Source organism: Neopsephotus bourkii, unplaced genomic scaffold (assembly GCF_033783945.1).
Source record: "Neopsephotus bourkii isolate Nb327-2 ecotype Australia unplaced genomic scaffold, CSIRO-AGI_Nbou_v1 NB_940, whole genome shotgun sequence".
NCBI lineage: Eukaryota > Metazoa > Chordata > Aves > Psittaciformes > Psittacidae > Neopsephotus > Neopsephotus bourkii.
The window spans coordinates 356,625-370,017 of record NW_026901434.1 but is presented as its reverse complement, the minus strand read 5'-3'; the positions used below and the strand labels follow the sequence as shown (position 1 = coordinate 370,017).

At 49.2% G+C, this 13,393-nt stretch overlaps 1 protein-coding gene across 3 annotated transcripts in view; it reads left to right on the top strand.

The window, feature by feature from the left end:
* The first annotated feature begins 1,324 nt into the window (after positions 1 to 1,324).
* Positions 1,325 to 13,393, top strand: part of AXIN1 (axin 1) — a 72,779-nt gene continuing 60,710 nt past the window's right edge. The window contains exons 1-2 of one of the 3 annotated variants that reach the window (XM_061358216.1): positions 1,325 to 1,483; positions 3,542 to 4,513. In XM_061358216.1, the coding sequence (XP_061214200.1) occupies positions 3,636 to 4,513 (878 nt within the window). In that variant the 5' untranslated portion in view covers positions 1,325 to 1,483; positions 3,542 to 3,635. The remainder of the gene's footprint in view (positions 1,484 to 3,541; positions 4,514 to 13,393) is intronic. The other 2 variants (XM_061358214.1, XM_061358215.1) reach the window with 2 other exon arrangements.

Below are 13,393 nucleotides of genomic sequence, written 5' to 3'. Positions count from 1 at the left end.
TGTGTAAATCAGCTCCAAGCATCCTTCACATGAGAGCGCTCAAGGAGCTGCACCATCCTGCTGGTCTCAGCGCCAGGGCAGGAAGGGGAGTGCCGCTGCCCAGGATGGAATTCTGTGTATTTCAGAAAGCTGGAAAAAAGTATTGTACATTTCCAAAAGTGTTCCCTAAATGCACGGGAATAGGCACATGCAATAGAATAATTGCATCAAAACCTAGAAACCATCCTGTCAGGTCAGAAATCCCTCTGAAGTGAACTCTGGTTTTTAGAGGACTTGTTTGCATGTTTAGCTTTTGGGATGTACCCAGGAGACTGCCTGGCTCAGTCCCAGGGCGCTCTGCGTGTACCATTGCTTTCCAGGGAAGAGACAGGCTTTGCATTTCCCCATCACACCACTCTTGTTCATCCTCTGCATCTGGTAATCCACACCTTCTTCCTTCAATGTCCCTGTCACCCCAGGACAGCACTGCCGTCTCAGTGCTGGGGGTACCCTGCCTGGCCAGAAGCTCCCCACATCCCGGTAAGAGGCGCTCACCATCACCTGCCTCTGGAGTCTCCATGTTGTTGGAGCCATTTCAATCCATACAGTGCCACCTCTTGGCGAGTCCCTTTATTTCTCCCTGCTCAGAGCATCAGGACACACACGTTGGTTTCTAAGCCAGCTCTCGTTGTTGGCAGAGGCAAGAGCCGCTGGTGGCCCAGCCACCGTGCTCCTCCAACACTGGGCTCACTGGTGTGCGGTCCCTCCTCGGCAGAGCTCAGACATACCGCTCGATCCGGGACGGAGCAGTGGAGGCTGGTGATGGTTTTCAGAGTTGCTACCCCTACCCACCAAGCCGAGCCGGCTCCTCCAGGCCTTGGAGGTCTCCAGAGCGCGATCCCCTCCTGGGCCGATGCTGCCCAGTATGCTCAGGGGAGCTCTGCGGCCTCCGCCTGCCCAGAGCGAGGGAGCCCTGGGGACCCTGGAGCCGCTCAGGCTGGGGGCCCCTGCGCCGTGCCCGCACCCTCGGCCATGCGCTCGGTGCTCGAGGCCTCCTCGGGCGGGCACCTCCGTGCCCCTCCCTCCGGCCCAGCAGCGAGTGCGGGCACCAGCGCCGTAACCCCGCTGCCACCCGCCCGCCACCGCCTCCCCGCGGGTGCCCCAGCTCCGCCTCTCCCGGGCCGGGCAGGGCCTGGCCCTCTCCGCCCCCGCGGCCGGCTGTCGGCGCGGGCTGCCGGTCCCGCAGTACCGGCCGGGGGCGCGGGGGGCGCGGCTGAGCCGCTCTCCCCGGCGCTGGGAGGCAGCGGCGCAGGCGGAGCGGAGCGGTGCGGGGCTCGTTGCTGCTCTCTCGCTGTCGCCGCCACAAGCCAGCGGCCGCGGCCATGGGCGTCCCGGGCCGCCCGCTTTGTGCCGCCGCCGCCCCGCCGCCGCCCGCCGCCCCGGGCAGCCGCTGTTGAGCCGCATGGGCCGGGCCCAGCGCCGCCGCCGCCGTTGCTCCGTGCGGGTGAGTGAGTGAGCGGGGAGGCGGCCCCGAGCCCAGGCCCTGAGCCGAGGCCGCGCCGGAGGCCGCCGCCAGGCGGGAGGCGCGGGGCCGCGCCGGGCGCCGCCGAGCCGGCGCTAGGCCGCCCTGGGCGCGGGGGGGCGGGCGCCTGCCGGCGGCCACGGGCCGGGGCGCGCCGCGGAGGGTGAGCGGGTCTGGGGCAGCGGTGGCGGCGGGGCCCGCTTGCGGCGCCTCCCCCAAAGTTGCCCGGGGGGCGGCGAGGGGCCCCGCGCCGCGTCCTGTCAGCGTCGGGGCTGCCCGAGGAGCCGTGCCCCGGCCCGGTGCGTCCCGCGGGGCGGCTTGGGGCTGCGGGGGCCCGGCCGCCGCTGGCAGGGGCAGTCATGCGGGTCTCCCCGAGGGCACAGAGTGGCCGGGCGCCCCCTCGCTCCACCTCGCCGGCTCCGGTCGGCGCTCGGCCGCTTCTCGGCGGGCACCCCGCGGGGCTCCCCCCAGCCGGGGCGAGGAGCGAGCGCCGCCTCGCCGCAACAATGGCTGTGGGGCCGCTGCCCCGGGGCTTTTCCAGCGCCCAGGCAGGGGTGGCTGGGGACCTTCACCAGTGAGGTGGTGCGAGACCAGTGCTCGCCTCCGTAACCGGGGTGAAAACGACCGAAAACCGCAGCACGGTGCGAAAAGCCGCCCCGGTCTGCGGTGCCAGGGCAGTGGCAGCGTGCTCCGGGTGGCACTGACCGGGTGTGAGGGCAGCCTGGCTCAGGCGATGCTCAGCACAAGTCAGGCACTGGGGGTCTGGCTGTGCTCCTTAGCCGCTCCTGGTCTTGCGGGGGTTATTTTGCATGTGCAGGTGTAAGAGCAGGCACGGCATAGGTGGTGGTTCTTGGTTCAGCCGGGGATAGGGAGCGAGGGGAAAATGGCAGAGCATCCCAAAGACGCGTTTGTTGGGGTGAGGTGAGCTTTGAGAGGAAGGCCAAGCTAAAATGTGCCTTTTCCTAGTGTGTTTTCACGTGCGGTCGATTTAATCCAGTGCAAGGATTGCACAGGCAGCTGGTGATCTGCACTGCTCAGAGCTTCAAGGCTGATGCTGTTCTGTAAAACAAGACTTTTGCTGCTGCCTTTAAATGCTGAACTTACCCTGTCAAGCAGAAGCAGCAACACAAGAATTGCCCTTCTCTGCCTTCCCCACACCTTCCATCCTCCATATTGACTCGTTGCTCTTTAAAAACGCTGTACTTGATCAGATTTCCTTGGTGAGATGATTTTCTCATCTTCCTTTGATGACCTGAAATTTTCCCAGGCTTGCAGCATGCCGTGTTGTTAGCATAAACGAGCCTTTTCTCAATGGCCTGCCTTTGAGAAAACCGGTGCCAGAGCTGAGTTCCTGTGCTAACATGCCCATCTGAAGCAAGAATGCAGTCCAGATGCCCAAAATATTGGGGTCAGCGATGCATCTGGATTCCCCTAGAGCTAGCCGAGGCAATGCAGCATACTCTGAAACACAGAGATGTGTGAGGAATGTGGCGCCGGTATGTCACTTGAGCATACGAAAGCCACCTGTGTTTGATTAAGGTGCAGTCTTGCTTTCAGGACTAACTGCATGTTCTTTGAAAGTATTTTTCACAAGACTTAAATTCCTGTTTGTGGATGAAAAATTCCTAACCAGATAAAAACATGCTGCCTTATGGTGACCTCGTACATGTGCTGTCCAGGTAGGCTGTGCAGGGGAGTTAATGGTGGTGCAGGAGATGGTATGTGTCCTGTGGCACCGCCTGGTACCTGCATCCTGTAAAACCACTGGTGTGGGGAAATTGGCTGCTGTTTTAGTGTAGCACCAGCTGTATCGATGATGCCAAATGCTGAATGTAAAGGTTTGGGTTATTCTGTGACTGTTATCTTTAGAGTGTGCCTGGTTTGAGCCCAGTTCTGCACTCTGGAGTCACCGAGGGACTTGCCATCGATTTTGTTGAAAAAGAGGTGTTAATGCAGCAGTACAAAGCAAAATTAGTGGTTTGTAATCTTAGGGTGTATATTTACAGTGATACTCACTTATTTTTTTCTCATCTCTTTCAGCAGTACAAGTTTGTTCACCTTGGAGCTACAAATACTGTTGATTTGAGATTTGAGCTCATCCCCCACTGTTCCTGCGCAAGCAAGGACCAGAAAAATGAATATCCAGGGGAAAGGCTTTCCCTTGGACCTTGGAGGAAGCTTCACTGAAGATGCTCCAAGGCCACCGGTTCCTGGTGAGGAGGGGGAACTCGTGTCCACTGATCCAAGGCCAGTTAGCCATGGTTTCTACTCCAGTAAAAGTGACGTGGTTAGAAATGAGACATCCACGGCAACACCAAGGCGCTCCGATTTGGATTTGGGGTATGAGCCCGAGGGGAGTGCTTCGCCAACTCCACCCTACCTGAAGTGGGCCGAGTCACTGCATTCCTTGCTGGATGATCAAGACGGTATCAATCTCTTCAGGACTTTCCTGAAACAGGAGGACTGCGCGGATCTGCTGGACTTCTGGTTTGCCTGCAGTGGCTTCAGGAAGCTGGAGCCGTGCGCGTCTAATGAGGAAAAAAGACTCAAGCTGGCAAAAGCCATTTACAAAAAGTATATCCTTGACAACAACGGCATTGTGTCCCGGCAGATCAAACCAGCCACAAAAAGCTTCATCAAAGACTGTGTTGTGAAATTGCAGATTGACCCTGACATGTTTGACCAGGCCCAAACGGAGATTCAGTGCATGATAGAAGACAATACCTACCCTTTGTTCCTTAAGTCGGATATTTATTTGGAATACACAAGGACAGGTGGGGAAAGTCCAAAAATTTACAGCGATCCGAGCTCAGGGTCTGGGACAGGTAAAGGGCTACCCGGTTATCTACCAACTCTGAACGAGGATGAGGAGTGGAAGTGTGACCAAGAGGCCGAGCCCGAGGCCAGCAGGGACTCGGCACCTTCCAGCAGGCTCACGCAGAAGCTGCTCCTGGAGACGGCCACGCAGCGCGCCGCATCGGCCCGGCGCTACAGCGAGGGGAGGGAGTTCAGGTAGGTGAGCGCCGGGACAACGATCCTTCTGCAGGTGCCTCCAGGGAATGGATCCTGGAACCACTGTGGGCACCTGGGTGATGGGAGGACTTTGGGTGATAGGGAGCATCTGTATTGGTACAGGATGGCGTTGTGCAGGTGCTTTGATGGAATGCAAAGCTTCGATTGAAAGTAGTCTTTGGCTGTTCCTGTCTGATTGCCCCAAATCATCCTTGTAGCACATTCCTTACCTGGAAAAACTGCTACTGGATGTGGTGTGGAGGCCGGTAGGCTTGGTGGGCAGGGCAGAGCCATGGGCAGTCCTCCTGCATACACAGGCAGTTGAGCAAGCCACAGTTCTAGGTTGGCTATAGCCCGCACTAGCAGAAGGCCAGTGTTCAGTGACTGTAATGAAGACAAGTAAGCTTGTGGTAGAACTTTTCTGTGTAAATGCACCAGGAAATTATTATGAGGCACCACTCAAAGCTGCAGGAAGCTTGCAGGAGATACCCTCACCTCAGTAATGTTTATATGAGTGAAATGGGGTTCACAGTGCTCCCTGACAATGAAAGATTGCTTTGCACAGGAGATTCCTGGCACTGAGCTGTAGCAGTGTCAAAGTCAGAATCACCAGATCCAGTTAAAACCATTCCCTGCTGCAGTTTTTCCCTTCATCAAAGTAATTGCTGGGGGGTTTTTAACTGGAGGAGTTGCACAGTTTTGCAGCTTGTTGGTGTTTTTTTTTCTGGGTCCCCCACCCACTTCCAGCCAACATGGATTTTGCAACTTGCTGAGAGCTCAGTTAAAATTCCAGACAATTAACTTAGCAGGGAGCTCTCTGGGATCAATAAGCGTGTGTGTGTCTAACCCTTGCTGAATCAACAGAACCCCGCCAGAACACATTCCTACTTCTCTTTTTTTTCCCTTTTTTTTTTTTTTTTAATAAAATCTCCTTGTTTTAAGACCTGCTTAGGCTAAAATCTGATGCTTTGTGAAGATTACGAAATGAAGTAGCTGAACTGTCCTCTTCAAAGCTGCCTGCTTTATGAAAAGCATTTCTGTGTTTAATCTCCCTGGGCCGTCCCTTTAGGCTGGCAGCTGGAAACACATCCCGCCCCGCACAAGGTCTCGGCGCCTTTCAGCTGGCGAAATGTTTTTGGTTTGATTCTTGTTTCCTTACAGATTTTGGGGAGGGGATGTTGCATGTGAAGCCCTTGAGGGGGGGGGGGGGGGAGGGGGAATTCATGTGGACTCCTGCTGTTTTAATCAGGAGTCCGGAAAAAAATATCCCAGTGTCTTGGGACTTTCCCGTGGAGTTAATAAAAACCTTGAATGTTTCTTGAAATGTGTTTTCACTGAGCACTTGGGTACTCACCGTAAGTGAAGGATTAGAAAAATCTATGTTTTAGGTACCTTTATTTAAAGGCTAATGGCTTTAAGATTGAAAATACCTCATTTGAGGTTCAGCTGTGTTTAGTTTCCTTACTAGAGCAGGTAGCAAAAACCTGCATGCAGTGCATGCAGCACTGCGCTTCTCAGCTCCAGCTTCAGACAAAAATGCACTGTACCCATTATCTGAATGTATGAGTGCCAGATTTTAAAATGATTTAAGAAATGTGCTGTGGAGTAGAAGCGTTCTGGAGTAGAGTTCCACATTCTTGAGCATTTTCATACCAGATTGCAACAACATGAAATAAATCTTTACCTGGAGGATGGAGGTCATTAAAAATGCGTGGCTATTAATTTGTAGTGTCCAACAGCCTGTCATTGTGGCTACTGACACTCCATTGACCTGTGGGGTTGGGAGGCACAGAAATGTTTGCCATTCGCACCAGAGTAGGAGTCAGCCTTCAGAGCATTGCCATGGAAGATGCTGCTGAACTGCCCAATCCTGCATTTTTTACTCTAAAAAAAATCTGCTGAGGTACTAATTTATGAGGTGATTGTTCCTCTTTGTGCAAGATCTTGTGGTTGAATTTACTTACTTTATGGACATTGTATAGCAATAACTGTCTTGAATAAGCTGTTTTTTTAAGCTGTAGCATCTTTACCCTGCAGACTTTTTTGTTCATTTACTTCCTCACCTGTGGAACTGTGCTGGAAGCTGGTGGAGCTGCTTGCAGCAAGAGGCCATAGCTGCGTGCAGCAGTTGAAAGGCTGGGGCCCAATTTAGTTTGAAAATCTCCACAAATCTTTTCTTTTTTGCATATGTGTGGAAGAATTTCTTATTTCTGTTCTTGAGAGAATGTTGAAATAAGCTGTTTCGCATTATATCTGAGGGCCTGTGTAATCTTCCCAAGATTGAACTCTTATTCCTTGGCTTCCATGGAAACGCTAAATAAAGAGGAATCGGAGCAAATGCAACAGAAGTATTTGTCTGGTAGCAAATGAGCATCTTGAATCAGCTCCAAATTTTTTTGCATCAGAAATTTCATAAATCTTGATGCGGTAGCTCTGCTCTTGGAGAAAAGACATGCAAATTCCTCAAACAGCAGAAGACAACTCATTATTAGCACTGATATTTGAAGGTGTGCAAGTACGCATGTGTGTTTGAGAATATCCTGGAGCCACAAGCATCGCCATTACCCACTGTGGTTTTGTATGTGTAGGAAAAGGCCAATAGTCATTATAGTTAGGCTCCTGCAAATTAATTGGACATTGGTTATGGATCAGTGAACTTCAAAGAGGGTAACCCCCGAAGATCTCAGGCATTAACTCCCAGCTTCCGAAAGTGACACTAACGTGGTTGTGAGAGAGGCTAAATCGTTCATTAACCTTCTTCTGACACACCAGGATGGTGTTCCTCAGATCCCAAGAGCAGGAATTAAACCTGTGCCTGAGAATCACCTTGCAGCCTGGTTTTCAAGCGCTCCAGGAAAACACATGTATCTTAAAAAGATGGAGATTTGGTGTTGGTGGTGAAATGTCTTAAAGTCATGTCTTTAGTCAGGGTGGGTTTCTTCTGCAGTCTCTTCAGCTCTGAGTTGAAACAGGCTCTTCTCTGACTCCCAGAGCGTTGGAGAGTAGTGCTCACAGCTGTTGCCTTTGCTTTCTTCCCTGGTGGGACATGAGAAGAGCATATGATGTTACCTGTAAGCAACTGTGCCTTCATCTCTTCTGAAAGCTAACCTAACTGGGAGATTTGGGTTAGTTTGGAGGTTTGACCAGTGTCATGAAGCACACAACATGCTGAAAAGGAAACCTGAATGATGAGAGGACATGCAGTGGTGGGTGAAGTCTCCAGTTGTAGTGTATTGACAAGTGTTGCGGTGGAGCTAAGCATGGATGGAGAAATTTCTCAGCTGGGGCTTTGATATACACATGGTTTGTTGTTTGTTGGGTTTTTTTAAAAGGGAGCTGACTACATGATTCAGGCTTGAATTTCCACAGTGCTAAGCTGACTAAGCTCATGGCGTTTCACAAGTGTTGGTGGTTCAAGTAAAAAGATGGGCAATGTGATTCTCCACCAGAGCCAGCAGAAATCATCAGGAGGGTCCTTGTGCTTGTGTCCACCTATTGGCAACCTCTCTTGACACGTGTGAGGGCAGCTCTCCCCAAAACATACAACCAGCAATCTTTCATAACAGGGTGTACAGGGAAAGCAAGGGGAGAAAAGCTGAAGGAGCTTTGGAGGGATGTGACAACCCCTGGTCTGAGGCGATGCAGTGATGAGCTGTAACATGGAGAGGAACGGTGTAGGCTGGTTCAGGGAAGATGTAGGATCTCTCTGCTGCTTAGGCAAGCATAAATGGTCCAGCGGTCAAAAGCTGGGCCTGCGTCAGGAAGGTGAAATTTAACTGGGAGACCTAATTGCGAGGTTTGGTGCTTTGCTTGTAATTAAATATTAAATTGCACACTTCTGACTCAAGACTGTGTGGTGAAGGAAGAGGTGTTAATTGTACCAAACGGGTGGAAGACTGGGGATGCAAAATCAAAAGCGCTGGTGCAGATGTCTGTGCTTAGAAAGTTTAGACATATGTTACTGTCTTACTGATGCTTCTTTTAACTGGAGAGACAGCACGTGCATCTTAGAGTTAGGCTGCTGGAGCTTCATGAGAGCTTGTTTGCTGGAAAAAAGCAGCTACTGAATATTATACCCATATGTAATGGTGGAAAGAAAGTTAACTTGAATTAAAATTGCTGAACCCATAACATTACTTGTAATTGTTACATGATTTGAGGTCTGTACAGAGCAGCAGCTATTTCCAGTTTTAAAGAAAATAAATTATGGAAGAATAGGTTTGGTTCTGCATTGTTCTTGAGAGAAGTTAATCTAATGGGAAGGTGGGGTCTGATGCTAACAGCACTATGTGGTAATTTAGTGACCAGAGTACTGTAAGATATACAAGGCAAAGACTGATGGTGTTTTTGCACAGAAGTTATGCCAGCTTTTTTAAATACGTTGTTAAGCTGATGAAACTTCTGCATGGAAATGCTTATATTAACAGTGTAAAGTATTTATACTGGTGGTTGCCAAGTTTTAAAATGGATTTTATTTAAAGAATGGCTTTTGTGCCCGTAGCTTTGCCTCTACACAAATCTAGGTGAAATGGTGCTGTATTTGTTGTTTGGTTATGGATCAGTGCTTTGGCTTCCTTTGAAAGACAGGTAGTTAAGCTTTTAGCACTCTTGTTTGATAAATGAATAGCTTCTCCCCTTCTCCAGCAAACAGCTACCTTATTGTGTTGTGATTGGGTTCTATTTGGGATACAGAATCTTTTCTCTTAAAAGCATGAAAGGGGGGGTTGTATCTCCCCCTTTCTGATGCTGAGGAGATTCTGGTTGGACACACCAGGAAACAAATCTTCCTGAGGGGCACAATGTACCCCAGGAACCAAGTCACCATCTTTGGAGGGCTTCATGGCTGGTTTGGCCGTGGTCCTATTTTGATAGGATACAAATGATAGGATACAATGATAGCACGAATAATGAAGCGCTATATTTTGAGGACCAGGTTGGAAGTTGGAATGGTTTGGGTTCTAAACAGATCCCAGGATACTGAGAAGTGCACCCCAGATGCCGGCCACAGGGTGTGTACACCTTGGTTTTGATCTGCCGTTCAGCTTGGCTTTATGTGTTAAGGCTTTCTTTGTTGTTGCTGTAATGGACTAATCCCTTGAATAATTAGTTACCACTGGACGTTTTAAAAATGACTGCCTCTTGGATGTTTTCCTGTAATAATAGTCTGTTAGATCCTGGATTTATTAACTATTGAGACAGACTGTGAAATCCTGTACACTGGGCTTGCTTGGTGGAAAAGGGACTGAGAAGGGTGAGGGGTGCTGGGGGAACACATGCTAGCCTCATGTGAGGGTAGAGCTGCTGATTTCTTTCCCCGCCTTCACAAACCATGCAAGAAGTCCTTCATGCTCACTGGATTGGGTCACTGGCTGCTGGAGTACACCACAGCCGTGGGTCATCCCTAGCTTTGGGGCTTCAGAAGGTACTCCAAGAAGCTACAGCACTATGGCTGCTCAGTGCAAGACCAGTCATGCAGTCACCATGCATTTAAAATAAACCTACCATATTTGAATCAGTGGGAAAATCTGGTTTCAGAAGTGACTGCATGTGTAGTGCAGAAAATCACTGTGTTTAAAAAAACCCTCAGAATGGAGGTGCTGATATCCTAAATCAGTTCCTGGAAATATCATTGGATTATTAGGCTCATCCTTAAATCCATTAAGCAAATTACAGTTAATCAGTCAAATAAAAGAAGAAAGATCTTTTGCAAGGCCCTTTCTTTTGAACCACATGCAGAAGCTGTAGTAATATTTTAATTTTCTATCTTGTCAGTGAATGTATTCAATCACTTCGCTTCCTTATGTGGAGGATTTGAAATTAGAAACTGGGGTTAATTATCTGCATTAAACGAAATATGTGAAGACCACAAAAGCAAAAACCTTCACGATTTGGTACGGTCTGTTAAGCTAGGCAGGCTGTTTCAGAAGGAGAGGGGTTATTTTTCCCTGGTTTTGTTCAGATTGAAGGGTTTTAGTCACAGTAATTGAAATGATTAAAAAGTCAAATTGCCGGTGAATATAATTCTGAGCATCTTTCTGAAAAGATTTGACACTTGGTTAAGAGCAGGAGTCTGCTCTGCCTGAGCTTGCCGGGCAGCGTGGAACAGCTGCTATTGTGCCATCCCAGTGTGTCCTTGGGATGGTTGTCCTTGGTGCCTTGTTATCAACCTCTTCCATGGCGATGGGATGTCCTCTCTCTGCTGGTAGGATTGTGGAGGTGATTTGGAAGTGGAATCATACTGGAAGAAAGCTACACTTTTGAGCAAATTGGATGTAAACTGGGTCCAACACCATCCATCCTAATGCGAGCAATCAGCTAATTACCACCTGTTTCACTTGTAAGTGCAACTTCGGACTCTACAAAGGTGATACTTTTGGAAATACACCATCCCACAGTGCTCAGCTGGTTTGGGGGTGACTTGTTTATTTAAAGGCTCATTTTTTCCTGACTCTGCAGTTTGCATGTGGCTCAGGTGTGAGCTGCTCTGGAGGCTGCAGTGCCCATCTCTGCGTGTCAGGTCCAGAGCTGTCCATTCACTGGTGCAACCCTGAATACCCAGCTCCATATACACTTCAGGAAAGGTCTGACTGTTGTGGAGACACGCATCTTCTCATTCCCTTTTGCAAGCTGCTTTGCCTGAAGTCACACTCAGAGATTGAATTGTAGCAGGTCATGCTTGTGTGTAAGAGCAAAACCATTGTTACTCGCAGCCCTGGTCTGGATTCTTCACTGTTGCAAGGCAGTGATGAATTTAAGTAGAACCGTTGCAGTTTTAAGTCAGATTATCCAAATTCTATAAAACCCAAAAGGAAATTGGATTTTAACTTTGAAGACTCCAGAGCGCAGTTTTGTGGTAAAACCTGGAATTTTTTAATCCTGTGTCTCCCAAGATACAACTTGTCCTTAAAGTACCAGCATTTAGAAGGTCTTTAGCTAATCTTTATCTGATCTAAATAACTAATAGATCGCCTTTTTTCCAGTGGTCCATGTTTAGGACAGCTTAACTCTGCTGGAAAACCATGCCCTTAGTGTCAGATTTACCCTTTTCAGTCATAAATTTTAGCCGTTTTCTTGGCTGGCAGTCACCATTTCAGACTGGGTGAGATTTATCTGGAAGAGGGGATTCCTTGTTCTGCCATTGCTGCCAGCCTGGTCCTAGTGGTTGCTTTGGGACCTCCAGCCAGTGCATATATTCACATGGGATCTATCATTTGGTAGCTGAGGACCTCACCAAGCTTTCACAAGCAAAGTACTAATGAGAGCTGAGTGATAGGAGAGAGCGTGGGAGTCCATATGCAGCCATAGCTACTGGGTTTGAGTAACTTTGTCCTGGCTCTGCTCTGGAAGTAGGAGCTGTAAAACCATTTGGCACCAGACATTTAAATGAGAGCTGGGATGAAGCGACTGTTACCCTCGAGGATCCCAAAAGAGGAATCAACAAATAGAAATTATTCTATTAGCAGGGGCAAAGTTCACAGGTTAACCATCGTGTCAAATCAATGAAATGCAGCCTTGATCTCCTGCACAAGGGCTTTATTGTGTATAAATAAGAGTGCCCGAGCAAAGACAGCAAGTTCTTGCACTGTAAATTTGCAGCATGCAGAAGAAAGGGAAGCTCTGTACAGGCTGCAGTGCAAAATGCCTGCTTTGGACATTGGCTTCATTCCTGCCTCAAAAGATTGTAAAACATGACCTTGAAACCCTCTTGCTCTCCTCATGGCCCTACCCAGACTGGATTTCCATGGGGCATGTATTTTTTGTTTTTTTTAATAAAAAGTTGGGGTCTTTGGCTAAGAGGCCTTGTCTTTGTACTTTTAATTCAGTCCATGTGACTGTCATAACATTTATTTCTTAGGAAATGAAAAAGGTTCCTTCTTGAGCAAAGCCACAGCAGAAAGCTGTTGGGTATGCGGGCAGCCTCAGGTGTGTGCGGCATGTGTCTTCTGCTGATCTGCTGGTGCTGGATGAAGACCATCACCCCCCAAGTCCTTTGTAGCATGGTGCATAGGTCTACCATGAAAAGAAACAGCAGCTACCTTCTATGTGGAGGTATTTATGTTTAATGTATCTGCAAACATGTGTCCATTCAGGGAAACTTTGTTTTCCTCTCTTGGGAAAAGCTACTTTGACAAGGCTCGCTTGACCCCCTTCAGGATGGGCCAATGTTAGCGAAAATCGATGAGCTTGAAACGAGATGGAAACAGGCAGTGAAGGATGTGTGGATGTGTCACTGCAGCGGAGGATTTGTCACATTGTAAAACAGCACCGCAGTTTTCCCCTCCGGATACGTGCAGTGGAGCTTGTGACCCGGGGGTGATTTGAGTGCTGCTGGCTGGGGAAATTAGCCCAAATGGAGGCATTAGAGAGGGCAGAGCATCCCACTGTCCCCGAGCGGTGGTTTTGGGTCTCCCCAGAAGAGGCTGGTGGAACCTGCTAAAACTGATCCATAAGCCTTCCTCCTTCTGAAGAGAGGAAGCTTTCCAAATGGGTATGGGAAAAACTTTCCTTTGGTAATCCTGGAGATAACAGGTCACTCAGCTTCACCCAGTGATTCTTGCACAACCAGTTGTGGTCAGGCTGAAGTGTCTGTTTTAGAAAGGCATCCAAGTGATAGGAGATCATGCAGCATTTTTGTTATCTCTTCCTGTGGTTAGTTACTTGCTGTTCCCAGTGTTCCCTACAGATCCCTTAATTTCTTAAGTTTTTTCCAGGTGCAGTTTCTAGCTGCTGGGGTTTGGTGTGTCTTTGCTCACTTTAGAGGCTCCAAATACCTTTGCATGTTTGAAAAAAACCCCACTGAATGGGTGTGAATGTTCTCCTTAAGTGGCAGCAGCTTTGTTATGGAAGGCCCTTTGGTTTTATTAGACTTTTCAACCCTCC